Source organism: Salvelinus namaycush, chromosome 6 (assembly GCF_016432855.1).
Source record: "Salvelinus namaycush isolate Seneca chromosome 6, SaNama_1.0, whole genome shotgun sequence".
NCBI lineage: Eukaryota > Metazoa > Chordata > Actinopteri > Salmoniformes > Salmonidae > Salvelinus > Salvelinus namaycush.
Genome location: NC_052312.1, coordinates 37,534,065 through 37,561,820, shown reverse-complemented (window position 1 = coordinate 37,561,820; position 27,756 = coordinate 37,534,065). Strand labels below are relative to the sequence as shown.

Genomic DNA, 27,756 nt, shown 5'->3' with positions numbered 1-27,756 from the left:
GACCGTCTCCTAAAGTTGATTCAGCTGCGGGATCGGGGCACCACCAGTACAGAGCTTGCTCAGGAATGGCAGCAGGCAGGTGTGAGTGCATCTGCACGCACAGTGAGGCAAAGACTTTGAGGATGGCCTGGTGTCAAGAAGGGCAGCAAAGAAGCCACTTCTCTCCAGGAAAAACATCAGGGACAGACTGATATTCTGCAGAAGGTACAGGGATTGGACTGCTGGGGACTGGGGTAAAGTCATTTTCTCTGATGAATCCCCTTTCCGATTGTTTGGGGCATCCGGAAAAAAAGCTTGTCCGGAGAAGACAATGTGAGTGCTACCATCCGTGGGGTTGCTTCTCAGCCAAGGGAGTGGGCTCACTCACAATTTTGCCTAAGAACACAGCCATGAATAAAGAATGGTACTAACACACCCTCCGAGAGCAACTTCTCCCAACCATCCAGGAACAGTTTGGTGATGAACAATGCCTTTTCCAGCATGATAAGGCAAAAGTGATAACTAAGTGGCTCGGGGAACAAAACATCAATATTTTGGGTCCATGGCCAGGAAACTCCCCAGACCTTAATCCCATTGAGAACTTGTCGTCAATCCTCAAGAGGCAGGTGGACAAACAAAAACCCACAAATTCTGACAAACTCCAAGCATTGATTATGCAAGAATGGGCTGCCATCAGTCAGGATGTGGCCCAGAAGTTAATTGCCATCATAGATTGCAAAGGTCTTGAAAAAGAAGGGTCAACACTGCAAATATTGACTCTTTGCATCAACTTCATGTAATTGTCAATAAAAGCCTTTGACACTTATGAAACGCTTGTAATTATACTTCAGTATTTCATAGTAACATCTGACAAAATTATCTAAAGACACTGAAGCAGCAAACTGAGGAAATTCATATGTGTCATTCTCAAAACTTTTGCCCACGACTATATCTATATATATATATTTTGCCTTCAATTGTTTGGTTTTTGATTTCAACATCCATTATTTCACCCGTCCTCAAATCTGTTTACATTTAACTTTATTTTTCATGTTCATGATTTATTTTAATTCAATACATATGGCTTGAAATTGACCCCATACATGTGTCAGTTGTGAAGGTGATGAGTGAACACTTTCCAAAAAGAATGGCAAAAAGCACATGCGTAAGATAACACATTTACATTGAAACAATCCATCACGTATACTCGCTATCACACACTAGGCAAAAAGAACAACCCTGGAGAAAAAGTGACCACACACTGGCTAAAAATGTACAAAAACACGTGAGAGAAGGTAGGTAGCTCGTGCTTGGGTAGGGTTGCACGCCCCCCAGCCAACTATACGGGCATGGTGAGCCAGCCAGCAGGAGAGGCAGTAGACTGGAGAAAGTAGTCAGGTTTATAAGACCATACCACCCAGCTGAAATTGGGGCCTGCTTGTAACCTTCAGACATAAACCAGTTGGCATTGATTACCACGCTGTTAACCAATACCATTACCAATTCAGTTCAAACCAATAATAATAATAATTGTATTTGTAAGTGGCTTTCATTCATACATCTCATTTTTGTAAGTTCATTCATTTGTTGGGTAAAATGATTAAGTTAAAAACATTAAAACACAAAAAAAAATCATTACCCTTTTCTCCATCTCAAGCTGCGACCGGTCAGCAAAGCGCTCCTGCCTCTGTAATACAAGCAACGTCGATAACCCACAGTTAGCGAGGAAGTCCTATTTATTCACAATGAGTGATCCTAATGCTACATACTAATTTCCCAACTGTACAGTGCAGCCTGGCCCCAGTGCCTCACCTGTGTGGCCTTCTCCAGCTGTAGCTTCAAGTCATTCAGCTGCAGGTCTGTGTCACGTAACTGGGACTTCAGCTTCTCATTCTCAGCTAGGATCTGCTCATAAAGCTGAGAGAGGAGAAACAACAGTCAGGAAAAAGTAACTTCACAGGGAAGAATTACTATTTCTATGGTGTTGTTATTGAGTCTGGTGTGATTTTAACTAAGGTAGAAGGTGAGTGTCTGGGAGCTCCTGTACCTTCTTGTAGTCAGTGCTATCGTCTCGGTCCAGCCTGCTTGAGAATGACCTGCGACCCTCGCCGTAGACACCCAGATGGTCATAGCGGTCGGAAGAGGAAGTGCTGCTCTCATTCCTGAAGAGGAGAATAAAAACATGGACACTTAGCTCTACAGTATCTTATTGACCATGTCTAATATTAACACAGCCATATACCAGGTTGTCAATGGTTTATTTGGTCCAAAGTGGCACAAACCCTCCAAGTGAAGGGTAAAAAGACAGGAAGGAAGCATTCCCAAATGGCACCCTATTCTCTACATAGGGCTCTGGTCAAAAGTAGTGCACTATGGGTGCCCTATGGGCCCTGGTCAAAAGTTGTGCACTATATAGGGAATAATGTGCCATTTGGACAGACCTGAAGAATATACTGAATTTGGCACGTACCTGGACAGTCGGTCGCTCTGTGAAAAGAAAAACAGCAGTGATTTAATGTCTTTACCCGATGTTAATACAAGCAAATCCACATGACCGATTCAAAGCAGTTTTCCTGTTGTCTAGACGAGCGCAGTGTCAGGAATGTAGATGATCAATTAGAGTGCATTTGAGGGTTTTATTGTTCTGCTGGGGAATGTTTGGAGCATCACAATGAACACAGGATCTTTAAGGTGCATTCTATTCTCCTAGCACATCTTTTTGTAAATACGGAATTAGATATACTGCTAGGTTATTCATTTCCTTGGCTTCAAAAGGTCTGCCTCATTGACTTGCAAAGAGTTGACAAAGCTAGATGTTGGACAAATTAGTGTCCAGCCCCTCTCAGCTCTGAGCCTCTCTCCCTTCTCATAGCACCTGACCCCTCTGCACTGCAACAGCCCCCCCCACACACACATTCCTGAATGGCTGCCAAGCCTGCCAGTGCCTTAAAGGCCTGCCCCTGATCCCAGTCTCTCCTAGCTCCCGCTGCTCCAGCAGAGTGCCTCAGAGCAGGCGGGATGTGGGTCAGAGGGCCAAGCCTACAGCAGTGTTCAAATTGCTGTTGGCTTCCTGAAGCTGAAGGAGCCCGATCGCCAGGAAAAGCACTTGTGTCAGCATATCTTTAAGACCTTAGTTACAGAGATTAGTGGTGAGGGGGAAGAAAACTGACATGTACAACCAGTTGTACTACAGGTGTCAGAAAAATATACTGCTTAACAAAAACACCAAAGCATGTTTTAACCTACTTCGCTCAGGTTGTGATATATTTTGAAGATCTTGACAAATTCAAATCTCCCTCAAGTCAAGAAAAAAAACATGCTTCACTTCACACTGCAAGTAATTGATAAATGCAGGGACATTCTTCATTAACTCCAGTTATCCTTGACTTTCACCACCAAAGGCCAGCTATGTTTACCACCTAAAATCAAGTGGGCAGAACTGGAGGGGTGAAACTAGTTACATATCACAATACTATATTGATACTTAGACCTGCATTCAGTACAAATTGATACTTGCAGTCAAATTTACACATCTCCAGCTGGCTTTCGGGGGTCACCTTATGTTTTTCTCCAATTGTACAGATGATTTTATTTATTTTTTAATTGCAGCGTTTTAAAAATCCTATATCATTGCTTTAAATCAATGCACGGGCGATCACTCTCGCTTGCCATCAATTCCATTTGCATCCAAAATAGACAATCCTGTTCAAGATTGAAGAGAGAGATTATGCATAATAAGCTTCTAATTTATTGCCTCCGTCTCTTGCACAATACGCACACCTGTGCTCCGGTGGCTGGCCTCTAAAAAAGGCTCCTTAGCTCTTGGAGTCCCATGCAGGAAAAGCTAGACTAGAAAACCTTGCTGGACATTTTCTTTGCATTTCTTATACCAATAGACTATTTGAAGAGAGCAAACAAGAGTTGTGCGTCCGAATGTTAAACGCAACAGCCAATAGAACTCACAGGTAGTGTGAAAGAGCGAATGCGCTAGACTATAGTAGTCATTTATTCAGACCCATTAACCATTCAATCGTCATGGAGAAGTGAACACCTTCCACATCTCATTCTAGTCTTACATTATTCAAGCATGTCATTAGAATGATGGACAAACAACTTATTTCATTTAACTGTTGAAAGCGAGGAAGGAATGGAGCAACACTAGAGAGAGAAAGGAGGTAGGCTAATAACAGGAAATATCTCGAAAAATGTCCATCAAATTTGCTAGCCTATACTTGTAACTTTGCAGGCCGCATGTGCTGCACCTGCTTTATCATGGTCTGAACAAGGTGTGTAATTCCAGTCCATATAATGCAGTTCACACTGAAAAAAGACTACTGCCACTTGTTTCATTTACTTACCCATAGATGTAGCTATGCGCTTTTATGTTTTTCTGCCGTGCATAATGTGCAGTAGCTTATATATCATATAGCCTATGTATTGGATAACGTCCCAATCATTTGGCCTTCGACGCATTGTCATTAATGTAGGGCTCATAATATGTATTTAATCAGGCTCAGGTTGCATCAGGCTTGAATTTTCAAACAAAGCTCTAATCAGATACAGACATAGGCCTATTTATATGCTTTATAATGCTTTTGAATAACACTTCCGGTTTTGATGGGAAGTACCGGGTTACACGGGAGAAAAGTGACTTATTTTCAGGTTGGAACATTTGTAAAATACCAGGAAACTATTCAACCCTAATTACCAGGTAACGTTAGTTGACTGTACCTGCAACAAAACTCCTGTATTGTTCATCATATAGCTTGTTCTCCATCTTCTTAAATAGTGAGCCAACATGTTGTTTTCAGCCCTTTTATTTCCATGACTGATCAAAAGTCATTTTCTCATGCGCTCTCGTCTCTCTGTAGCAGACATGTAGTGATCAATAGTTTGAAACATCAAATCGCAATACACATCTTGTATCGGCCCCTAAGTATCCTAACATTGTATCGTGAGGTCCCTGGCAATTCCAAGCTCAGGGAGAAACCCAAATCAACTCTGGCAGGAGGGAGCAGCTCTTCCTGAATGCTTTCCTATCCATGCAGACATAATAGACCATTTCCTATTTGGTGTTCCGTTAAGGCCCCACCCCAACGTGCAGCCTTCAACAACAAAGAGATATGCTGGCTTTCTGGCTGGTTGCGCCGTCCACCAGCCCTCCTCCTCCCACTGTGTGCGTCTGATCTGCAGCCAAGCGCCTGGCCACATCACTGTCCGCTCCGCAGCACTGCATAGGACACACCCCTTCCAAAACAGGAAGACTTAGCCAGGGAGACTCCATCTTATTTAACCTTTATTTGACAGGGAAGTCATAACAAGACTAGGGTCTCTTACAGATGAGCTCTGCATAAATACAAACAGATATAATATACAACATAACAAAAAGTATTAACAGATATATCAAGAGAGGTCACTGATCATTACTCTGAACTGACCAAAGAGGATGAGAAGATCTAATTTCAGAGAGCTCTGGAAGTTGTTCCACATGAAGGTCGCAAAAAAAAAAATATCCCAACCCAACTGTGGAGACCAAAGGGGCCTCCAGTAGTATCCAAGCCTGAGACTGGGTTTGGTCATTTGTAACTCTAAATTGAATTAATGATACAATAGAGATAGGAAGTTTCTTCATGAGTCCTTTGTAGATAAACAAAATTCTGCTCTCTCTTTACATCCTGAGGCCCGACCCATTTTTTGTTAGTCATACCGACCTTCTCATCTCCCTCCCAAAGGTACAAAAGGAACTCCGTTGGGGGTTCTTTAGCTATGATTACAGGGTGTATGTCGTGTCCACTAAAAATAAGTCCTCTCGGATTGCAGAATGCTGGACATTTTTGACTGCATGTGAAAAAATAAAAATCTTTAAAAAAGTAATTGTCAATATCTAGTCCAAAAAAGTAACTAGCCCAGAATGTTTTAATTCCTTCCATTTACATTTTCCTAATAGTGAAAACTGCCTGTACGTTCAACCTTCGACATGGACAAGAACATTTTCTTTGTGTGGTGGCTTGTTTTGGAACTTACTGAACTATGGTGGAGAGTGCTTTGCGTTTGAGGTCACCTTAGCGACAGGACAATCACAGGAAAGGAGGAACCATGAAATCCAAAGTAAGCAGAAGAGGGAGTCTTTACAGTACCAAAGCTGGCCAAAATAGGCCAAATAAAGGAAAAGCAGAGGCACTTGCTTGGCCGTGACTATAGACAAAAGAGCAAAAAAAGTTGATTGGGGTGGTTGAACTTCACCAAAAAAATGGCCACTAAGTGTTTAATCAAAACAGTCTATCCTTTAGTTTGGGTCTCAGGCTGGAGGTTGGACCACAGACAGTTGCGGTAAAGAGGTCAATGGAACTCAATCAAAACAATGGAAATGCCATGGAAACGAGTGCCCCCTCATTTCCTCAATGCCCCCTAGCAAAAACAGCCTATAGGCTATTGTTCATTACGGATATTTCACAATATGTTGAGGTATAAATCTGAGCATAACGCTTGTATGGATGTCAACCCCAATACATGTCAATTTACATGTTCATGTCATAGTCACCAATCAATGGGGTTCGTGACACACACACTGAAACTTGAATGTGGACATGCCTTTCAGTTAAAAACGACTGCCTTCCATAACCAATCTCTGTATGCTAGCTATGCTACCATCTCATACAAACTTGAGTTAGCATTTAGCAGTCACTTCTTCAAAGCGTGAAAAGTGGACAACTTTAAAACATTATGCAGTGAAAACAGCCCAAAATACCCAAATCGGACTTTAGTAACCACCTTGAACACGTTTCAAATTAATACAAAAATCATTACGGATTTCACAAATATCCACTTAGTTCGATCAGATTTGTTGAATTTGCGCAAATGAGGGCGTCACAGCATCCTGCGTTCCAATGACCTCTTTACTGCATCTATTGCGGGTTTATTTCTGCATGGTTGTGTGGACTGAGGTTACCTGAGGTTCACCCTTGATGCTGCCTTCCTCCGAGTCCGCCGATTGGTCTGGGTCATTGTCATCACTCTGGAATGCAAGGAGGGACAGGAGGTCAGGAACAGCCCCGGGACAGTTATTCTCAGAATAAACCCAAAGTCTGGCTGAAAAACCCCAATCAGCTACATCCAGATGTTTCATGAAGTGCACTTCAGTGTTGTACCTCGAGAGTAGTTGTACTGCTAAATCTATAAAATGGCTTTTTACCTCAAACTGACATGTATCCTTATTACCTTCACTTCTTGTGGATAGGGGGCAGCATTTTCGCGTTTGGATGAAAAGCGTGCCCAGAGTAAACTGCCTCCTACTCAGTCCCAGATGTTAATATATGCATATTATTATTGGATAGAAAACACTCTGAAGTTTCTAAAACTGTTTGAATCATGTCTGTGACTATAACAGAACTTATTTGGCAGGCAAAACCCCGAGGACAAACCATTCAGATTTCTTTTAGGTCACTCTTTTCAATGTGTTTTCATTGGGAATCCAGATTTCTAAGGGACCTTCCTGCAGTTCCTATCGCTTCCACTGGATGTCAACAGTCTTTAGAAATTAGTTGAGGTTTTTCCTTTGAGAAATGAAGAGGTAGCCATGTTCAGAATGAGGCTCCAGTGAAGTGTACTGTTTGTTAGAGGCGTGTGACCAGAAAGCATGCTACACATTGTTTTCCTCCGGGATTGAACACAGATCATCCAGTCTTCAATTATATCGATTATTTACATTAAAATACCTAAAGTTGTATTACAAAAGTAGTTTGAAAAGTTTGGACAAAGCTTACAGGTAACTTTTGAGATATTTTGTAGTCACGTTGTGCAAGTTGGAACCAGTGTTTTTCTGGATCAAACTCGCCAAATAAATTGACATTTTGGATATATATCGACGGAAGTAATCGAACAAAAGGACCATTTGTGATGTTTATGGGACATATTGGAGTGCCAACAGAAGAAGCTTGTCAAAGGTAAGGCATGAATTATATCTTTATTTCTGCGTTTTGTGTCACGCAGTGAGGGTTGAAATATGATAGTCTGATTGTTAGCTGGGGTGCTATCCTCAGATAATAGCATTGTTTGCTTTCGCCGTAAAGCATATTTGAAATCTGACTAGTTGGCTGGATTCACAACAAGTGTAGCTTTAATTTGGTATATTGAATGTGTGATTTTATGAAAGTTTAATTTTTATAGTAATTTATTTGAATTTGGCGCTCTGCATTTTCACTGGATGTTGGCCAGTTTGGACGCTACCGTCCAACATATCCCAGAGAGGTTAAGGGTGGGTCAAGTGGGCTCTGATCATTACACTTGAGGCATATCCACATTAAAGTGTCAGTGTGTATGTCACAAACCCCATCTTGGGTCCAGAAAGACACCCCGGTGGAGCGTCTCTTCTCACGGGGCCGCCGGCGATCACGTATGGAGCGGGGCTGGGACTTATCCTCTCCCTCCTTTTCCTCCTCCTGCTGCTTCTTGTCGGATTCTGTCAATTACAGAGAGATTGAGTGAGCCACATGCACTGGACCTAGTACATTTGGGGTCAATTCAAATTCTTCAGGTTTACATTGTCAAATCAAAATCTAATTTTGGAAATGCATTTGACTTTACTGAGGAGCCTAACTGGTGACAAACTATTAGTCACCCAATAAATGAGCATGTCCTTCATCAATAGTGTTCATTATAGTCAGTGTGCCGACATCAAAGTTTTATTCCATCAAAGCGTAGTTCGGTAAACCTTAAGTTAAATCTTTAGTTTGCGCCTCCCAAGTGGCGCAGAGGTCTAAGGCACAGCATCGCAGTGCTGAGGCACTACTACAGCCTTGGGTTCGATCCCAGGCTGTGTCACAGCCGGACGTGACCGGGAGAACCATGGGGCGGGGCACAATTGGCCCAGCGTCATCCGGGATAGGGGAGGGTTTGGCCGGCTGGGATTTCCTTGTCTCATCGTGCTCTAGCGACTACTTGTGGCGGGCCAGCCGACTGCAAGCTGACTTCGGTCGTCAGTTGGACGGTGTTTCCTCCGACACATTGGTGCGGCTGCCTTCCGGGTTAAGCAAGCAGTGAGTCAAGAAGCAGTGTGGCTTGGCAGGGTCATGTTTCATTTAAGGCATTTCATTTAAGGCAACCCAATCCTCTCCCTGCCTGGGTGGAATTCAGGTTAACCAGTCTATGCTCACATGGCTATTAGATACAGTGCCTTCAAAAAGTATTCATACACCTTGACTTGTTCTACATTTTGTTCTGTTACAGCCTGAATTCAAAATGGATTAAATTGATAATTTGTTAAACCATCTACACAAATTATCCCATAATGACAGTGAAAACATGTTTTTAGATTTATTGAAAATGTAATAAAGAAATCTAATTTACATAAGTATTCCCCTGAGTCAATTCTTTGCAGAAGCACCTTGGCAGCAATACAGCTTTAAACCTCTGGATTTTAGGATTTTCTCCCATTCTTGCTTGCAGATTTTCTCAAGCTCTTAAATTAAAATGGGGAGTGGCAGTGAACAGCAATCTTCAAGTCTTTCCACAGATTAAGTACTTTTACATTCTTTTTCTGAAGCCATTTCAGCATTGCTTTGGCTGTATGCTTGGGGTCATTCTGCTGTTGGAATGTAAATCTTCGCCCTCAGTCTAAGGTCCTTTGCGCTCTGAAGCAGGTTCTCGTCAAGAAATTGCCTGCATGTCTCCATTCATTGGTCCCTCTATCCTTACCAGTCTCCCAGTCCCTGCTGCTGAAAAGCATCCCCATAGCATGCTGCTGCCACCACGCTTCACGGTAGGAATGGTGTTATACGGGTGATGAGCTGTGCCTGGTTCTCTCCAGACATAGCCCTTTGTATTCAGGCCAAAGACTTACATTTTTGTCTCATCAGACCACAATCTTTTGCCTTATGCTTTTATGTTTTTCACGTGCCTTTTTTGCAAACTCCAGGCATGCTGTCATGTGCATTTTTCTCAGGAGTGGCCTCAGGCTCTACAGCACTTTACCAATCTGGGCTTTGTGGGAGAGTGGCCAGGCTATTGTCCTTCTGGCAGGTTCTCCCATCTCAGCCAAGGAACTACGTAGTTCTGTCAGTGGTCATTCGCTTCTTGGTCACCTCCCTGACCAAGGTCCTTCTTGCCCGGTTGCTCAGTTTGGTCGGCTGGCCAGCTCTAGGCAGAGTTCCATATTATTTTATTGATTTATTTCCCAATGAAGACCACTGTGCGCTTGGAAACATTCAAAACAATAGAAATTGTTTTAAACCCTTCCCCAGATACATGCCTCATCATAATTATCTTGGAGCACTACCGACAGTTCCTTGGACTTCATGGTATAGTTTCTGCTCTGACATTTATTTGACTTAACCTTCATTTAACTAGGCAAGTCAGTTATGAACTTATTTACAATGACAGCCCACATGCACTGTGGGACCTTATATAGACATGTTTCTTTCTAAAAAAATAATGTCCAAACAATTGAACACAGGTGGACTCCAATCAAGCTGTAGTAACATCAAGGATTATCAAAGGAAATTACATGCAACTGAGCACTATTTGGAGTGTCATAGCAAAGGGATGTGAATACTTATATACACACTGAACAGAAAATATAAAACGGAACATGTAAAGTGTTGGTCCCACGTTTCATAAGCGGAAATAAAAGATCCCAGAAATGTCCATACCCACAAAAAGCTTATTTCTATAAAATGTTGGTGCACAAATTTGTTACCATCCCTGTTAGTGAGCATTCCTTTGCAAAGATAATCCATCTACCTGACAGGTGTGGCATATCAAGAAGCTGATTAAACAGCATGGCCATTACACAGGTGCACCTTGTGCTGCGGACAATAAAAATACTAAATTGTGTTGTCACACAACGCCACAGATTTCTAAAGTTTTGATAGAGCTTGCAATTGGCATGCTGACTGCAGGAATAACCACCAGAGCGGTTGCCCAGAGAAATACATTTTAATTTCTCTACAATAAGCCACCTCCAACGTAATTTTAGAGAATTTGGCAGTACGTCCAACCGGTCTCACAAGCGCAGACCACAACCACACCAGCCCAAAACTTCCACATCCGGCTTCTTCGCCTGCGAGATCATCTGAGACCAGCCTCCCAGATAGCTGATTAAACTGAGGAGTATTTCTGTCAATAATAAAGCCCTTTTGTGGGAAAAACTCACTCTGATTGGCTATGCCCTCCCAGGCCCACACGCAGCCACGTGTGGGCCTGGGAGGGCATAGGCCCACCCACTTGGAAGCCAGGCCCACACGTGGCTGCGTCACTGCACAGTCATGTGAAATCCATAGATTAGGGCCTAATGAATTTTTCAATTGACTGATTTCCTTATATGAACTGTAACTCAGTAAAATCATTGTAATTGTTGCATGTTGTGTTCATATTTTTGTTCAGTATAAATGATCTGTATTTCATCTTCAATAAATTGCAAAAATCTCTGAAACATGTTTTCACTAATTATGGGATATTGTGTGTAGATGGGTGAGAAAATCTATTTAACCCATTTTGAATTCAGGCTGTAACAACAAAATGTAGAAGTCAAGAATTAATACTTTCTGAAGGCACTGTATATCTAATTATGTTACATACTCCAGCCATACCTCAATATGGGAATATATTCTACATCAGTAGAACTGAAGCTTCTTTTTTTCAACGGATAGGTCTGCTGTTGAAAGCAGGAGTATCTCAGTATAATATTTGTGCGTGCATGTGCGTCTACTCAGTCACAATCAACGCACTGCTGACAGTGTCCAGAATGCTCACAGTTTGTTATGAGAGTACATAGATTTATCATACTGATACACCGAATGGCAGCAACATATGAGGTTTAATACAATTACAATGCATAGCATTTAGAGATCTGAACCCGTAGCTCTGCACTCATGGCTGACCTTTCTCAGTGTCCCTGGAGGAGCGGCTGTAGGAAGAGGTGATGCCCGTCAGGCTGTTGGGCCTGTTGAGGGAGCTGGAGGAGGAAGTGATGCCGCTCAGGCTGTTGGGCCTGTTGAGGGAGCTGGAGGTGGTGGAGGACGGGGTGGAGGCCGTGCTCAGGGTGGAGGTGGTCGAGGTGGTGGAGGGACGGAAGCGCTGGTAAGTCTGGAGAGGAGAAAAAATTGGAAGTCTGGAATGGTTACCGTCATCAGATCAAACAACCAGGGCTTGAGGAAAACTGCCAAAAAATGTATCCAATTTATTTTGAAACCTCAAAAGTGATTGTCAGTTTACACATCAACAGTAAACTCATGTTGTATTTCCAGATGGATACTAGAGCATTGTAAATAACTCTTGGAGAAGCCATCACATACCTCTTCGAAGCTGCGGTACCTCGACCGGTAGTCGTCCTCCTTGGTCTCACCAGTCTCCTTCTCCTCTTGCTTCTCCTTGTCTTGTTTCTCCTTCTCTTCCTTCTCCTCCTCCCAGGTCCGTGTGGGGCGGCTCCTGCCGATTGTCTTCTCTGCCTCTTGGAGGTCAGTCAGAGTCACACCCTGAGAGGAAATGGAGAGAATTTAGTGATTCTCTGCCGAAAAGGGTTACAGGAGCAAATGTTTGTTATTTGGCTATTTTGATTTCCTCATGGAGGGAAAAACTACAAGATGGCAGTAATCTGCATTTTGGAAGATGAAACTGTACAACTAATTTCAGGCATTCACTTACTGCACTGTGAACATTATTGTGGTTATAGAAAGTAGACAATTTACTCTGGCATTTTAAGCTGAACCATATGCAGTTATTTCAGATAGTATTAGTGACAGCGTGGAGAAGGACCAGCCCAGTTTCCTACAGCTTGTAAACAATATCATTAAAACTCGCCATGCTTAGAAATATGTGCCACTTTACACAATGTTTATGTTTCCGCAATAATAACTGGCAATACATTCTTTTTATTTTTTTTTAACAACAATCAGTTCAGCTATATTACCCCAAGCCACATTATGGCAGAATACTTGATAACATGTATATTACTTTTTCTTATGACTTTTATAGTAGAGAAATGGACTAACCAACCATTACAAAGTCCAATAAGTAGTGACTCAGTTGACACTGCATTTATCGACAAGTATTTGGTTGGCCATTTATGGCCAGTTCAGAAGCAGAGTTAGGACAGACGTCTTCACTAACCTGGGTAGACCGTCTGGACTGTCTAGCATGTCTGGAGCGGGCTTTCCTCTGGGACTCCGACTCTTCATCCCGGACAGGCGTGAGGTACGATCTGCAACACAAACAGGGACAGGCATGAGGTACGACCTTGAACAAAAACAAGCTAAAGCCATGTCAGGATGAGGATGATAGACATGTTAGTTATGAGACTGACAACTGTTCAGGTAAATAGCCTAATCTAAAATGGCAAATCTAACAGTGTTTTTTCTGCTCACCTCCATATTTGTATTGTACTATCTCCCTTCACCTTTAATTTAGCGTTAGTCTCAAAATATTGCAAATACTGAGGGAACAACAAGACAGGTAATTGTAATGCTTTCTTTGAAGAGGGAATGTGTTCCTTCACCACATTCAAAAATATGAACTCAATCACTTGTGAGCCTTGGCTAGGCCTTGAGAAACCCTTCATCCTTATAAGGAGAACTTTCGGAAGCAGTCGGAGTTCTAGACCCCTCCCAGAACAGGTGGCTTCTTTCAGCAGCAGTGACTTCACAGGAAGACGTGCTCTTAACCCCATTCATTTTAACAGACTCCCGCTCCTCCTCCAGTGTGTACACACTGTAGGAGATCACACCCAATTCTCAAATAGAGGCAATGCAATCTCAAACAGCACAGGATCCTGCTAGCTACAAGACATTCCACTTGAGACGGCAGTTATTACATTGTTTGTAGTTGCATAAAGAAGTGAAGAAACATGAGCTGTGTGTAAAATAATAGACAAGGTGTGCATCAGTGACATCCTTGTTTTTCCATTTCAGAGTGTGTGTGTGTGTGTGTGTGTAGACAGGGGGTGCGCGTACGTGCGCGTGTCGGACCTGCGTCTCTCCCTGCCGTCAGAGCCAATGATAGTGCCAGTAGTGGACGTGGTGGTGGTGGTAGAACCAGTGTTAATCGTAGGGATGACTGCCGCAGACTCCTTCTCCCGCTCCTTTTCCCTCTCCGCACTCTCCTCTGCCCAGTACCTGATCCACACAATTGTACACACAGGACTTCAAAATAGGACAAACATTTTTTACATTCATGTGTGTAGGGTCCTCCCAGGATTTTTTTAACACCTGTAACTGCCATTCCCGGCAATCTAGATTAAAAAAAGCCTTATATGATAACAAATAAAATAAAATGTACTTATTTTACATAGTGGTGCAGTGCTCCTCTTACATTATTTGGGGGAGATCCCTGTGTGTCACATGCATGTGTTACGTGTGCGCGTACCTGCTGGTGAGGCTGGAGGATCCGGTGCGGGTGGAGGAGCCCAGGCTGGAGATCAGGCTGCGGTCACGGTGGCCGGTGGGCGAGGTAACAGACGAGGTGGTGGTGGTAGTGCTAGTGGAGGAAGAGGTGGTCGAACCCAGGTCCTCGTGCCTCCTGCCAAAGGAACCACTGTGGATATCAGTGGAACAACAGTCAGAAGGAACGAGAGAACAGGAAAGAGGGAAGGAGAGTGAAAGATAGGCTGGAAAGGAGAGGACCCATTACCCATACCAGGAATGACACGCTATGAAAACTAGGCGATCCAAAACAGTTAACACTGTGGCCTTTGAAGATGAATTCCTCTCCCATTAGCAGTTACCCAGTATTCCAAAATGGGGTTGATCTCTTTAGTTAATGGGAGGGTCACGAGAACACCATAGTCATATGGAACTACACAACACTTATGTAGCGGAGACAAACAGACGGACAGACAGGTGACAGACAGACAGTGGAGGTGGATAGAGGCTGTTGTTCAGTGGGGGCTGGTGGTATACCTGCGGTAAATGCTGCAAGACTGGTAGTGGGAGGTGGGTGACTGCCAGGGTTTAGTGTTACAGGTGATAGGGTCCAAGCTGGAGGCAGACGAGGACTTGGCTGGCACGTCCCGCGTGCTGCCGCTCCGCCCTAGCGTTAGCGTGTGGGACGTGCTGGCAGTGTGTGGAGGTGGGGGGAGCGAATATAGGCATGTTAGCAAGGGGGCACACCACACACATTTATATAACATACACACACATAACGTATAAAAACTAAGCTCTGATACACTTGGTCCATGTCTTGGTTTCTTGAGCCATAGTGATGGATTCTGGATAATGTAGTTTTGGAACCTTGCAGGCTGTAAGAGCGTGACAATGGCAGATTGTAATGTATAACCTGATGTGTAGTATAGAGAAACTAAAGGCACAGAAACCTGACTGGACTAGTACGGTCATGCAGGAGACTGTGGCGTTTGTGACAGAGGCGTCGGACTGACTTGCACAGCTTTTCTCAGTAGATGTTTGTATGTACATGCACTGCTTTCAAATGGGACTCCGAAATCATAATCGACATTAGCAATGAGTCAACTAAAAAGTGTAACTGGATATGTCCACGACATTATTAGTAAGTCCATAACTAGAACTGAATGAATGGATGCGCTGATCTGGTGTAGTGAGTCGGTCAGGGTGAGGACTGAGGGGTAGCATATAGTGAAGCGTGGCAAACCTGCGCTGATAGCTGGGTGTTGTTCGGTTGGTGGAAGCGCTTCCTTCACTGTTCTTCAGCTCATCGTCCCAGCGTCTCCTGGTGTAGGAGCCACTACGTACCAGACTAGCAGCAGAGTCCCTGGGATTGGAACCACACACACTACAATATCACCCAGGGCTCCACAATATACAGACAAGGACCAGCAGCCTTGTGCTACAACAGGTCAATACTGGATAAATCCTAAAATGTGTCTAAATGTAAAATCAGTAATGACTAACAAAGTATCAATGACCGATATTTGTAACATATTTGAGATATTGTCAATCTGATTGATGCTGGTCAAATGTGAACAGTGAGAATATTATTTTCCAGTACCTAATTCCTACACGTCATAGAAATATGTATGAGGCCACTTTTTAAATCTATAGATTTTTCATTGTAAACTGAAGTACTCAGAGGCAGCAGAACAGCTACATAAAGACAACATGCAGTGCTGCTTTTGGGCCTGTAACACACAGCAGTGAACAGCAGGTGGTGCTCCTGTCAATGCACTTTTCCCTTCAGAGGGACCACGCTGGCGCTTCACCTGTTCTCCTTCTCGTCAATGTCTGATGTACTGGCCAGTCTCCTGGGGATGGTGGGGGCAACGTAGGCAAGTCTGGCTCCTTTGTCTTTTTCCTGCACATGAAACATTAGGATCTCAAGCAAATGGCTCAAAACACAAACACATGCTACATCTACTAACATTCTTCATACATTGTCCCCCAGCCAACAAACCCGTCTCCGTCGACAGTGGATTTCAACTTCAATCCAGCAACGCAACTTTTCAAGACAGTCTGGAACGGTGAACCATCAACTTCATCTTAATATACACACACACTTCAATGTGTTCAAAGCAGCTGGACATATAACATGATTTGAAACAGATGTCATCAAATATCAGCACTATTGACTAGGCTAGACAGGGACACATTGTTATTGTAGGGGCACTGAGTGGGGTCCTATAGGGGCATACAGTAAGTATATGGTATTGGGTCAGCACTAATGACAAGCTTAGATCGGAACACATTATGATGGCACTGATGCCTGGGTCAGACAGCGTGGTGTTAGTTAGCTACTGACCTTCTCTTTGTCCTTGTTGTCCAGGGAGGAGGAAAGGCGGGGGCTGGAGGCCGAGCGCATCACCCCGGCCGTGTCCTTCTCCTTCTGAGCCTCCTTAGTGGCAGTGATCTCCGCCAGCGCCCCGTAGCTGCCCGTCTTCCTCAGGCCCAGGCGCCATGACGCCGGGGACTCGTCCGATTTCTTAGTCTTGTCATCCTCCTGTTTATCTTTAGGGGAGACCTCTTTAGGGGAGACCTCTTTAGGGGAGACCTCTTTAGGGGAGACCTCTTTAGGGGAGACCTTACCGGCAGAGGACACCTGCTGGGAGACCTGGGGGAGAGAGAGAGGAGAGGGGTTAGTGGTTAGCCGTTAGCAAAGACACGTTAATAAAGGGGGTTTATACAGAGAGCAGACGAAGGCAGCAGTCCGGGGTTTAGTTTTCCTTGGGTGAAGAACACAGAGCAGTCCACAGAGGTTAATCAAGAGGTCAAAAAGCAAAGGAGTTTGTGTGGAATGAATCTGCAGAGGCTACTGTCTGATCTCTGGCAGCGCTTGATAACGTGTCATGGATTGACAACAAATTTAAGGGGGATGTTTGAGTAGGGGCGCATGTTGGGAGGGGAACCGGAGTTCTTTAGACATGCTCGAGACACAACAAGTGACTTGCACCCCTATAAATAATATAACCACATCTAGGTCGACGGCTCCCTTGAAAAAGAGACTTTGGTCTCAATGGGACTCACTGCTAAAATAAATGTAAAATTAATAAATAAACTCTGGTACTAGACTTTTGACTGAGCAACAGAGTACCAACTCCTTACTCTTAGCAGCAGTGGCAGGCCTACAATCAGACACTAAAGAGAACAAACACTGTTCACTGAAACTCCAGTTAGTGATAAAATCCTCACACAAGCCTTGGGCACACGGTTACACTGCACACATAATGGCTACAGAAACATCAAATAGACCACAATAGTTGGCGCACATGAGCCACAGACACACAGAGAAAGCATTATAGGACAGTGTGTTTGAAGACCCATGCAGAAAATAAATGTTTTGGGGGGGGGGGGGCTGTCACTAGGTTAGCAAGAGTGTTGACTGGATGGGCTATTGAAGTCAGGTGATTAGGCAAGTTGTCGTTTGGTGCGGCGGTAACAAGGGCAGGGTAACTAATAACTCTGGAACACACCAATGCCTCACCATGGGTTTTTTGGGCACAAGAGAAATGCCAGTTTTGCGCAAGCCTTGACGCCACAATGCAGGACAGCTTGGCTCCGCCACAGGCATGAGGGCAGTAATATAATCAGACTAAAGCCAACCAAGACAAGAGCCATGATGAGAGAGGGGCGGACAGAGAGAAAGAGACAAATGGAGTGGGAGAGAGAGAAACAGAGTAGAGAGAGAAGCAGCAAAGATACAGTTCCTAGCACAGAGAGACAAAGATATATTTTAAGGCCTGATCACACCAAACAATGTCTGACAAGGGGGTCAATCGTTTCTATTGGTTGAGTGAGTGACAGCTCTCGCAGGACACGAGAGGCATTTTGAAAAGACAAGACAATGCTAGTCTCAAAGCGGACATTGTTAATTGTTTTGGTCACTCTTGTTAGACAGAAGACATTGTGTTGTGTGTGTGCTAGGCATTAAAGTAGGAGGGGAATAAGAGCATTTCTACAACAGAGATAAGAGGAAATATGGATAACTGGGATAGTGATGGGTATATTTCATAGTCTGGACTTCAGCTTGAATGCAGAGTCCTCCACAAAGAAAATGCAATCAGATGGGAGGATACATCCAACGGGAGAAATTTCCTTGGGCACCTAACATCAACTTAAAGGGAAAACGTGACCGTTTCAAAATATTGTACTTCAACGAAACGTAAAAACAGAAGTAGTATAGACCGGGTATTGTTTGTAGCAGGAATGTTTCTAGTTTAATGATACTGAACCAGTAGTGTTGAAGGAAAGACAATACATTTAAAGTAATAGTAATTTGTAGTATCATTAGGATAATGTTGCGTAAGTCCATTGCCTCAGTTCTTATGAGGGAATAAAGCAGAAGTGCCCTCTAAAGAGTAACAGGCCTGCACTGAGAGACAGTATATGGATGGAGGTCACTGAGTACATTGTCAGCTGCAACGCCACATCTGCACTGCAGAGGGCAGCAGACAAAGGGAAACTGGGGGCCATTTTTGAACGATAAATTCCCATCCTCATGGTGTCTTGTAATAATCAACACTGCTAAAATATTTGACTGATGACCTTACCTGTATCCTTCCAGGGGTCAACAGTGTACCATTACAATGTCGAGCAAGGCTACCCACCCCCATGTACAACCACTGCTATGCCCTCAGACAACCCATCAAACAAGCAAAGTGTTAATACAGGATTAAGATTGAATCCTACTACACCGGCTCTGATGCTCATCGGATGTGGCAGGGCTTGAAAACTATTACAGACTACAAAGGGAAACCCAGATGTGAGCTGCCCAGTGACGTGAGCATACCAGAAGACCTAAATGCCTTTTCTGCTCGCGTCGAGGCAAGCAACACTGAAGCATGCCCGAGAGTACCAGCTGTTCTGGATGACTGTGATAACGCTCTCGGTAGCCGATGTGAACAAAAACAGGTCAACATTCACAAAGCCGCTGGGCCAGACAGATTACCCGGACGTGTACACGTTTCAAGCAGACCACCATAGTCCCTGTGCCCAAGGAAGCGAAGGTAACCTGCCTAAATGATAATCGCCCCGTGGCACTCACGTTGGTAGCCATGAAGTGCTTTGAAAGGTTGGTCATGGCTCACATCAACAGCATCCTCCCAGACACCCTAGACCCACTCCAATTCGCATACCGCCCCAACAGATCCACAGATGACGCAAACTCAAATCGCACTCCACACCACCCTTCCTCACCTAGAAAAAAGGAACACCTATGTGAGAATGCTGTTCATCGACTACAGCTCAGCATTCAACACCATAGTGCCCACGAAGCTCATCACTAAGCTAAGGACCCTGGGACTAAACACCTCCCTCTGCAACTGGATCCTGGACTTCCTGACGGGCCACCCCCAGGTGGTAGGAGTAGGCAACAACACGTCTGCCACACTGATCCTTAACACTGGGGCCCCTCAGGGGTACTTAGTACCCTCCTGTATTCTCTGTTCACCCACGACTCCATGGCCAAACAACTCCAACACTTTCATTAAGTTTGCTGACGACACAAGTGGTAGGCCTGATCACCGACAACGATGAGACGGCCTATAGGTCAGAGAGGTCAGAGAACTGGCAGTGTGGTGCCAGGACAACAACCTCTCAGTCAATGTGAGCAAGACAAAGGAGCTGATCGTGGACCACAGGAAGAGGTGGGCCAAACAAGCCCCCATTAACATCGACGGGGCTGTAGTGGAGCGGGTCGAGAGTTTCAAGTTCCTTGGTGTCCACATCACCAACAAACTATCATGGTCCAAACATACCAACACAGTCATGAAGAGGGCACGACAAAACCTTTTCCCCTCAGGAGACTGAAAAGATTTGGCATGGGTCCTCAGATCCTCAAAAGGTTCTACAGCTGCACCATGGAGAGCATCCTGCCTGGTATGGAAACTGCTCAGCATCTGACCATAAGGCGCTACAGAGGGTAGTGCAAACAGCCCTGTACATCACTGGGGCCAAGCTTCCTGCCATCCAGAACCTTTATAATAAGCGGTGCCAGAGGAAAGCCCATAAAATTGTCAGAGACTCCAGTCACCCAAGTTATAAACTGTTTTCTCTACCGCACGGCAAGCGGTACCGGAGCGCAAAGTCTGGTACCAAAAGGCTCCTCAACAGCTTCTACCCTCAAGCCATTAGACTGCTGAACAATTCATAAAAATCGCCACCCCCTCGGTAAAGTCTACACTTGTCGCGGTAAAGTCTACACTTGTCGCGGTAAAGTCTACACGTGTCGCGGTAAAGTCTACACGTGTCGCGGTAAAGTCTACACGTGTCGCGGTAAAGTCTACACGTGTCGCGGTAAAGTCTACACGTGTCGCGGTAAAGTCTACACGTGTCGCGGTAAAGTCTACACGTGTCGCGGTAAAGTCTACACGTGTCGCGGTAAAGTCTACACGTGTCGCGGTAAAGTCTACACGTGTCGCGGTAAAGTCTACACGTGTCGCGGTAAAGTCTACACGTGTCGCGGTAAAGTCTACACGTGTCGCGGTAAAGTCTACACGTGTCGCGGTAAAGTCTACACTTGTCGTATTCGGCGCATGTGGCAAATAAAGTTTGATTTGAAGACCAGGGCTCCTGTTCTTCAACTAATCGTAACTCACGCTCCCTGGGCCTCTGACATTTGTTTCTGTTCACAGTGTACCGCAGGCGGCGACAACACCTACCCAAGTGTTGTACTATTCATGTGACCGGCAACAAATCCCAGGTAACCCCCTTTATATAAACCCCGTGTAACTTGAGCCAAGCGTGAAGCACGGGTTTGTGTTAAAGCTTTAACTAAACAGACATTGAATTATATTGATCTGTATACCGGTGAGGCGTTGAGATGGCTCACTTCAGGGCCTCGCGTGAAAGCTGCATTCATAAACTGAGCTCAGGTGTCACTATGTATCCCGGTTTACAGGTTACTTCCTAACGCATCAGAGGTTAAACCTTCCTTTTAGGTTCTATAACTAACAAACTTATGGGACACGGAACCACTTGGTCAGTCATGTGACTCCAGAAAGAGTTCTTCAGTAGTGGGAGCTGTAAAGGCGTGATAAACTCTCTGCAGAAGAGGCTGACGAGGACTAGTGGAGGACTTCAGTGGACCTATCCACCAGGCCGTACCTTCTTGACAGGCGAGGTGAGAGTCACCTGGTTAGTGGGGCTGGTTGGGGAGGTGGACACCGTAACGCTGGTCGGCGTTGGCACCACAGTAGTGCCGTTACTGTTGCTCACAGGGACAGGCGTCTTGCTCTTGTCTGGAGGGGAGGAAGAGAGGGGCTAGTATGAGTTACTGATGCATAAAAACTGGTTTATACTTCATCTAACCACATGTCTGTAGACCATTAAAATGCATCAAGCGTTTCTTGGCAAAAATAAAATAAAAACGATACTCAGGTAGACTATCTGCAGACCGTCAATGCAACTTGTTTGTAAGATATGGTCTGATTAGCTAGCTAGCTAAAGTGCTAGCACCAAACCCCCCTTTAGACATGTCTTTTTAGTACTAAAATAATTTTTTAATGGATGGGTTTGTTGGTGTTAAAATAGAGCAGGTATGCTTTTTATATTTTGTTGTCATGCAGACTGTCATTTTTGTGTTTATACTTTTTCATAAAGATGCACGACCATAGGTGATGTCACAGACAACAGTGTTTATAATGTCGTTGCAACAAGTATGTACAGACAGTGTTCAAAAGAGTACATCTACGACACACTACAACATTTACAAATCAGTTCAACTAATGTAGACAGGGTCTAAGGTCTTCTTCAGAAATCAGGTCAAGGTTTAGAAACACCCTGCCTGCCATTGTACCATTACAGTAGGTTGAACGTACCAGCTTCAGTCTCAGACTCCGAGTCTTCCTCCTCTTCCTCCTCGCTGGAGCAGCTGGACTCCTGGTCCTTCTTGCCCTCCTCTTCCTCGTCCACCTTCTCCGGTTCCAGGGTCTCGATGCGCGGGGCGGGCTTCTCGGGCTCCAAGAGGGTCTCTTTGCTGGAACACACAATGTTTGGTACTTTCAGTCTGCATGGATTCATTATTATTAGACTACAAAGACACGTGTGCACCATTTCAGAGCAACACCCATAAACCTCCATATTATCAGGGTGCCTCAATGACTTAGAGATACTTTCAATGTACTGAATACTTAACCGGTACAGAGTCGATGTGCAGTGGGCACCGGGTAGTCGAGGTAATATGTACATGTAGGTAGAGTTATTAAAGTGACTATGCATAGATAACAGAGTGTACCAGCAGTGTAAAAGAGGGGGTGGGCGACCTACCCTGGGGTTAATGCATAAAAGACAGACAATCCATTACATGACTGTATTTCACTGAGTGACTACCTAATGTCACCCCATTTCCCCCCCAACCAGGACATTTACCTCTTAATGGATATTAGATTTTGATTGTTGTCCCCAGTGGTCGTCGTTTCTATCAAGGGAGACTTCTTAACATCCTTCTTTTCACTATTGAGCTGCAACGGGAGAAAAACATTAAATGATTGAAGGCAGTTGGCACCCTAACTTTCAGTCTTAAAAAAAAGAAAAGGAAAAAAAAGTCTATGATCAAGGGCCTCTGCTACGCTTACACCTGCAAGGCATATACCAGTGACTCTGTTTCACTTTTGAAAGCTTCAATAGCAGGTTATGCAGTTCATCCAGGCTCAAATGAAAGCTCTTATGTAAGCATTAGCCACACTGGCTTACCAGATTCTGCTTTTTCTGTAATTCCTCTAAGTAGCCAAGGACATCTTCATCTGCAACATCAAAAGCCGTCTGACCCTGAGGAGGAAACACACAATTCTCAGAACTAGTGTTATGAGAAGAGCACATATGTGCAGTACAGTACGTAACATTACATGCTCCATATTCAACTGAACCTTAGAGGGTATGGATAGAGGATGGAGATGCCATTGAAGTACTACTCACCACTTTATTGATAAGGTCCATGTCACACAGGTTCTCCACCAGTATCTTGCAGGCCTCCTCTTTGCCCCAATGTGAAGCAGCGTGGAGCGGGGTCCAGCCGTCAAAGTCTTTAATATTTACATCATACCCTGCTTGGATTAAAAGCCTGGGGGGCGCAGGGGGGGGGGGGGAACAAAAATAGTGTTTATGAGATTTAGCTAATCTTGTTCTTTTGGATTTGGTGCTGCAACCTAATCTTATCAGTCATTGCCAGTGTCCAGGCTTTTGTTACTGTGCCAGCATTATGGCTGAATTTCGTATTAGTTAGGCAAAAACAGAACCCAAAGACACAAATAAACCAAAAAGTATTCCATCAACTATTTGCATAAGTGCAAATACATTCGTGCAAATGTTTAAGAACCCTATATCAGTCAATAAACGTCTTGCAGGACAGGAAAAATGTTGACCTCTGAGTATCTGGTACTCAACATGGTAGATGTTAGTGTTAGCCAACTATGGCAGTGGAGTGTGTGGGAGACTTCGTTGGCTGCATTCCCAGGAGCAGATGGACAGGGTGCTGCAGTCCCTCCCTTAGGCAGTGTCTGTACTGACAGGCCAGAGATTGGCTCTTGATAACCACTGACACAGTAATGAAGTAAAATCCCACAAGGGACATAGCTATAAGCAGAATCCACCTAACAACAAATACCTAACGATAACATGTAAGTGGAAATCTCTTTTAAAATCAGCATTAATAAAGGCGATAAGTCTATAATAAAAAGGAATCCAAAGATGGGCTACAGTTTGTTAGAGGTAAAAGGTGAAGTAAGGAGTCTGGACTTACTTTAAAACCTCAGCGTATCCCTTGGCGGCAGCGACGTGGAGGGCAGTCCCCCCGGACTTGGCGTGTCGGACGTCGTTTATGGTTCCGCTGTTGAGCCACTGCCGGGCATCCCTCAGCATGATCCGCTCCTCCTCCTTCCTGGCCGCCTCGATGTCCACGCCTGGTGAGGGCGGAGTGTAACGGTGACCACTGTTAGTCTGGCCTCAGTGGATTAACTGCTACTTAAGAGGCACGTCCCTATAAACACTGGAGATTATCTAGGCTACAAAAGAGCAGTAGAAGGCAGAAACTGTCAGGAAATAAATGCTGCCTGTCTGCCATTCAACCCCAGGGAACTAACATCACAATATTACAGAAGTGATTCAAAGACAAAAATGGAACCCTGAAATTAGCTGAAAATGGACACACCACATACACATGCTTGCCACACATGGCCTTAAGTGAATGAGTTGAAGGCTCACACTCAAATGGGGAACTACAGTCCAGAGTTTCATTTGAAACTAACAATGGATGAAAAGTCAATGAGTCTGATACCCTTTACACAGCAGAAATCTGACCTGGAATATTACACAACAGGCTAAATGTCCCTATGGTTTACACAGTGTTGTAAGCGAGCTATGGACATTTGACATAGTTTGTATGGCGAGGTGTCAAAATCCAAGCCATGTAGGCATGTAGTTTAAGCAAATAATCCACTTGTGGTTGTGCAAAGTGAGTGGGAGCAAAGCTAGCACTCTTTTCCATAGACTAGAGGCCTATGACAAATTGCTTATTTCAATATTTTGTCCATGTTATCACTGCTCTGGGACTGAGAGCAAACAGAGTACGTTTTCCATGTGGGTCAGTATGTCTAAGGTATAGGCCGGCATTATACAGGATACAGGCTGTTGCAGGAACAGGCGTGTACTATCTTGCTGACACTCGACTGGAACACGAGACGGCTGAAATTTGGAGCGACTGGTGAAGGCGTGTCTGACTACTCAGCTGTGAGTTGATATGCTCATTGTTTATGTAGTTGAGCACTAAGTGCTCTGAGGTGGAAGCCAACAACACTTCAGCTGATCCTATAGGTTTCGGGTTTCTCGTATGATGCACCATCATCCCTCAGCTCCTGCAAAAACGGCTGGACTTTCTTTTTCAATCCATTCATGAAATTACTTTATTTTTCCATTCATGAGAAGGCCAAGGAAAGTCAAGCAGCATTAAAAAACAAAGATTGACTAAGATCGAATAGAAGGTCTAGGAATAGTTGATTTTATTCAGAAACAGATCGACATTAGTTAAATCAGCGCTGGTTAAGTGCCTTGTTAACACTACCTGTCATTGTTGATGAGATTACCGAGTTGAAGCGTGACTAATTAAAAGGACAAAAGAAGATTCCAACTGTCTGACAGTGTGTTAGGCTGGATGGACAGGGAGCAGTTTACTCCAGCCAGAAGTTCTGGCCTGGCGCCAGCGGAGGAGAACAAGGGACGTAGATCTGTCAGCTAGGGGACCTTGGCAAAAATTCCTGCACAAATTCACTGACAGAGCGCCGCTTGTCTGCATGCTGCGTTTCAATCGTGGGAAGAAATTAAGACGACTCAGAGAAGGTCTGAAACTGACTCCTGGCTGCCCAAGAACCAATCCTGCTGCACAGTCCATCTAGTTTGGTTTTACTTTCACATTGTGCAGTAAGAGTTAATGGTTATGACAAAAATACTTATAGCTAAACTATAAGCCTTTGCATTGAGTTTCCCCATCCCTTTCATCAACGATACCTTGGGTCACAATGACGTCTGGCTGCATGGAATAAACAAGCTCCATTTGAAAGGAGGATGGGTGTGGCTCCACGAGTCAAATTCCTCACTCACTGCACAAATGAATGGGCCAAGGAAACAGATTTTTCCAATACAGAAGTGAATCAATGGGTTCAGGCTGGTCTTGGGGGCAGATGGCACCATGGCTGCAGTGTTCAGTAATGCTTTGCCCTTTAGTCCAGTCCATGTGATTCCATTACAGTGTAATACACAATGCACTGCTGTCATAATGGATCTCAATTAGTCCTTTATTCTGCTGGGCTGCCGCGCATACAGCCTGTGGAACGGGTGGACTGTGGTACAAAAGGTGAGATGTCCACAACCTCACAGCTGCATGTTTTACAAATGCACCAGCAAGGCAGGGGAACTCTATTAGTCAAGGCATTATCAACATTACTAGCCCTGCAGTAATTGGCCTGTATAAATGTTTATTGCATCTGTTACAATAGGGCCCATCGCTTACTAGAGAGCAGGGAATTTAAGGAGTAGCCTGTACTGGTTCTATAAAAAGTCAGGGAGACTAATAGATCCTAAGTAGGACTACAAAACAGCAGCCTGGTGGAGGAACTGGACACATTCAAAGCTGCTTTTTCAAGAGAAAATTGCACCTTCGACCGGGACGCTGAGAAAATAAATAGAGAAAAGACAGTAGACCAGAAAACTGACTGGATGAGGACGGAATCACTCTCCCTCCCCCTCTCTCAAAGCTAGGCCTACATATGGTCTGGTAAAGCCAAAATTGAAAATATCCCAAAGAATCTGACCTGGCGCAAACATGAGAATCCTCTGAGGAAAGTCGCCTGGACCTCTGAGGATGAGATAACACAGGACTAAATTCAGCCGAGGGAAAACCTGCTGACTAGCCAAAACTAAATTACCCCAAGAAATTGAGCAGGGAAACTGTGTGTGTGGGGGGGGCGGCATCAGAGACAGCCCTTATGGGCAGTTATAGAGGTAGTGGGTGGGGGCCCAGTCACCTAATGTCTGGGAGGCAGAGAGGGGATCTGAAGGTGGAGCCAGCTGCGGGGGAATGGTGGTGGCTCCTTAACGAGTTTAACCCCATGACTAAGGTATCTCTTTAGAGAGAGGAGACCATGAGACAGGAGGAGAAAAATCACATTAAACATACAGAGGGAGCTGCACAACACGGTTACATAACTGTACCTTAGTGAACACGGAGAACGGAGAGCTGCTCTAGCCATTATTGTGGTAAGGTCAAGAACAATGCGCATGAATTCATTCCCTACGTGGGGTTACATCTAACAGCCTGAGCATTCCACTCATGCTGCAACTCCGCTGCAAACTAATTGCCAGTGTAACTGCCCATCGACCCAAAAAATGTGGCATCACTGATCAGATACAGCAAGGAGGGAGAAACGCTTTGCATATTAAAAAAGGCCCGGTGGTCTGATGTCTGTCATATGACTGATGGTAAATGCAGTGGTGTGCAACATTGTGGTTCTGCAGGCAGGGGTTTGTGTGTCTGTCAGTAAGGGATCTTGGGAGCTGGCGTACTGACGCCCCGCTTCAAAGCCGCAGACTGCGTATCCATCAAGCCCGGAAAACGAAGGCTGAAAGCTGCAGTTGGCCGTGACGCGCGGGGCTCCCGCGGGATAAGCCGCCGCCTCCGTTATATAATACTCTTAAGTAGCGTAGGATGCTAACCAACAGCAGGAGAGGTCATAACTGCTGAATGAATTCTGCACATTCAGCCCTTAGGACTGGAGTGTTAAAAGGATAGGGCTCTGACCACCTCAGCCAAGCCCTGCTCCAGGTCCCTCCACTGCTGCCTTCACCTCATACCCAGACCTGGATCATGTTACTGGGGCTAGTCTGGTTCTACTTAAGG

General features: G+C 44.6%; 1 protein-coding gene across 5 annotated transcripts in view; it reads right to left on the bottom strand.

The window, feature by feature from the left end:
• The window catches only part of LOC120049962 (protein phosphatase 1 regulatory subunit 12A-like), a 67,008-nt gene that overhangs the window by 7,923 nt on the left and 31,329 nt on the right, over window positions 1–27,756 (bottom strand). The window contains exons 4-25 of one of the 5 annotated variants that reach the window (XM_038996497.1): window positions 24,109–24,268; window positions 23,286–23,430; window positions 23,064–23,138; window positions 22,740–22,831; window positions 22,190–22,347; window positions 21,477–21,610; window positions 16,678–16,986; window positions 16,142–16,233; window positions 15,574–15,693; window positions 14,868–15,020; window positions 14,335–14,502; window positions 13,938–14,084; window positions 13,084–13,174; window positions 12,270–12,449; window positions 11,856–12,060; window positions 8,307–8,437; window positions 6,929–6,994; window positions 2,450–2,466; window positions 2,027–2,141; window positions 1,792–1,896; window positions 1,619–1,666; window positions 1,365–1,424 (exon numbers count right to left, since the gene is read on the bottom strand). In XM_038996497.1, coding sequence (XP_038852425.1) covers window positions 1,380–1,424; window positions 1,619–1,666; window positions 1,792–1,896; window positions 2,027–2,141; window positions 2,450–2,466; window positions 6,929–6,994; window positions 8,307–8,437; window positions 11,856–12,060; window positions 12,270–12,449; window positions 13,084–13,174; window positions 13,938–14,084; window positions 14,335–14,502; window positions 14,868–15,020; window positions 15,574–15,693; window positions 16,142–16,233; window positions 16,678–16,986; window positions 21,477–21,610; window positions 22,190–22,347; window positions 22,740–22,831; window positions 23,064–23,138; window positions 23,286–23,430; window positions 24,109–24,268 — 2,756 coding nt within the window. In that variant the 3' untranslated portion in view covers window positions 1,365–1,379. Of the gene's footprint in view, window positions 1–1,364; window positions 1,425–1,618; window positions 1,667–1,791; window positions 1,897–2,026; window positions 2,142–2,449; window positions 2,467–6,928; window positions 6,995–8,306; window positions 8,438–11,855; window positions 12,061–12,269; window positions 12,450–13,083; window positions 13,175–13,937; window positions 14,085–14,334; window positions 14,503–14,867; window positions 15,021–15,573; window positions 15,694–16,141; window positions 16,234–16,677; window positions 16,987–21,476; window positions 21,611–22,189; window positions 22,348–22,739; window positions 22,832–23,063; window positions 23,139–23,285; window positions 23,431–24,108; window positions 24,269–27,756 lie in introns of those variants that run through there. The other 4 variants (XM_038996493.1, XM_038996495.1, XM_038996496.1 and 1 more) reach the window with 4 other exon arrangements.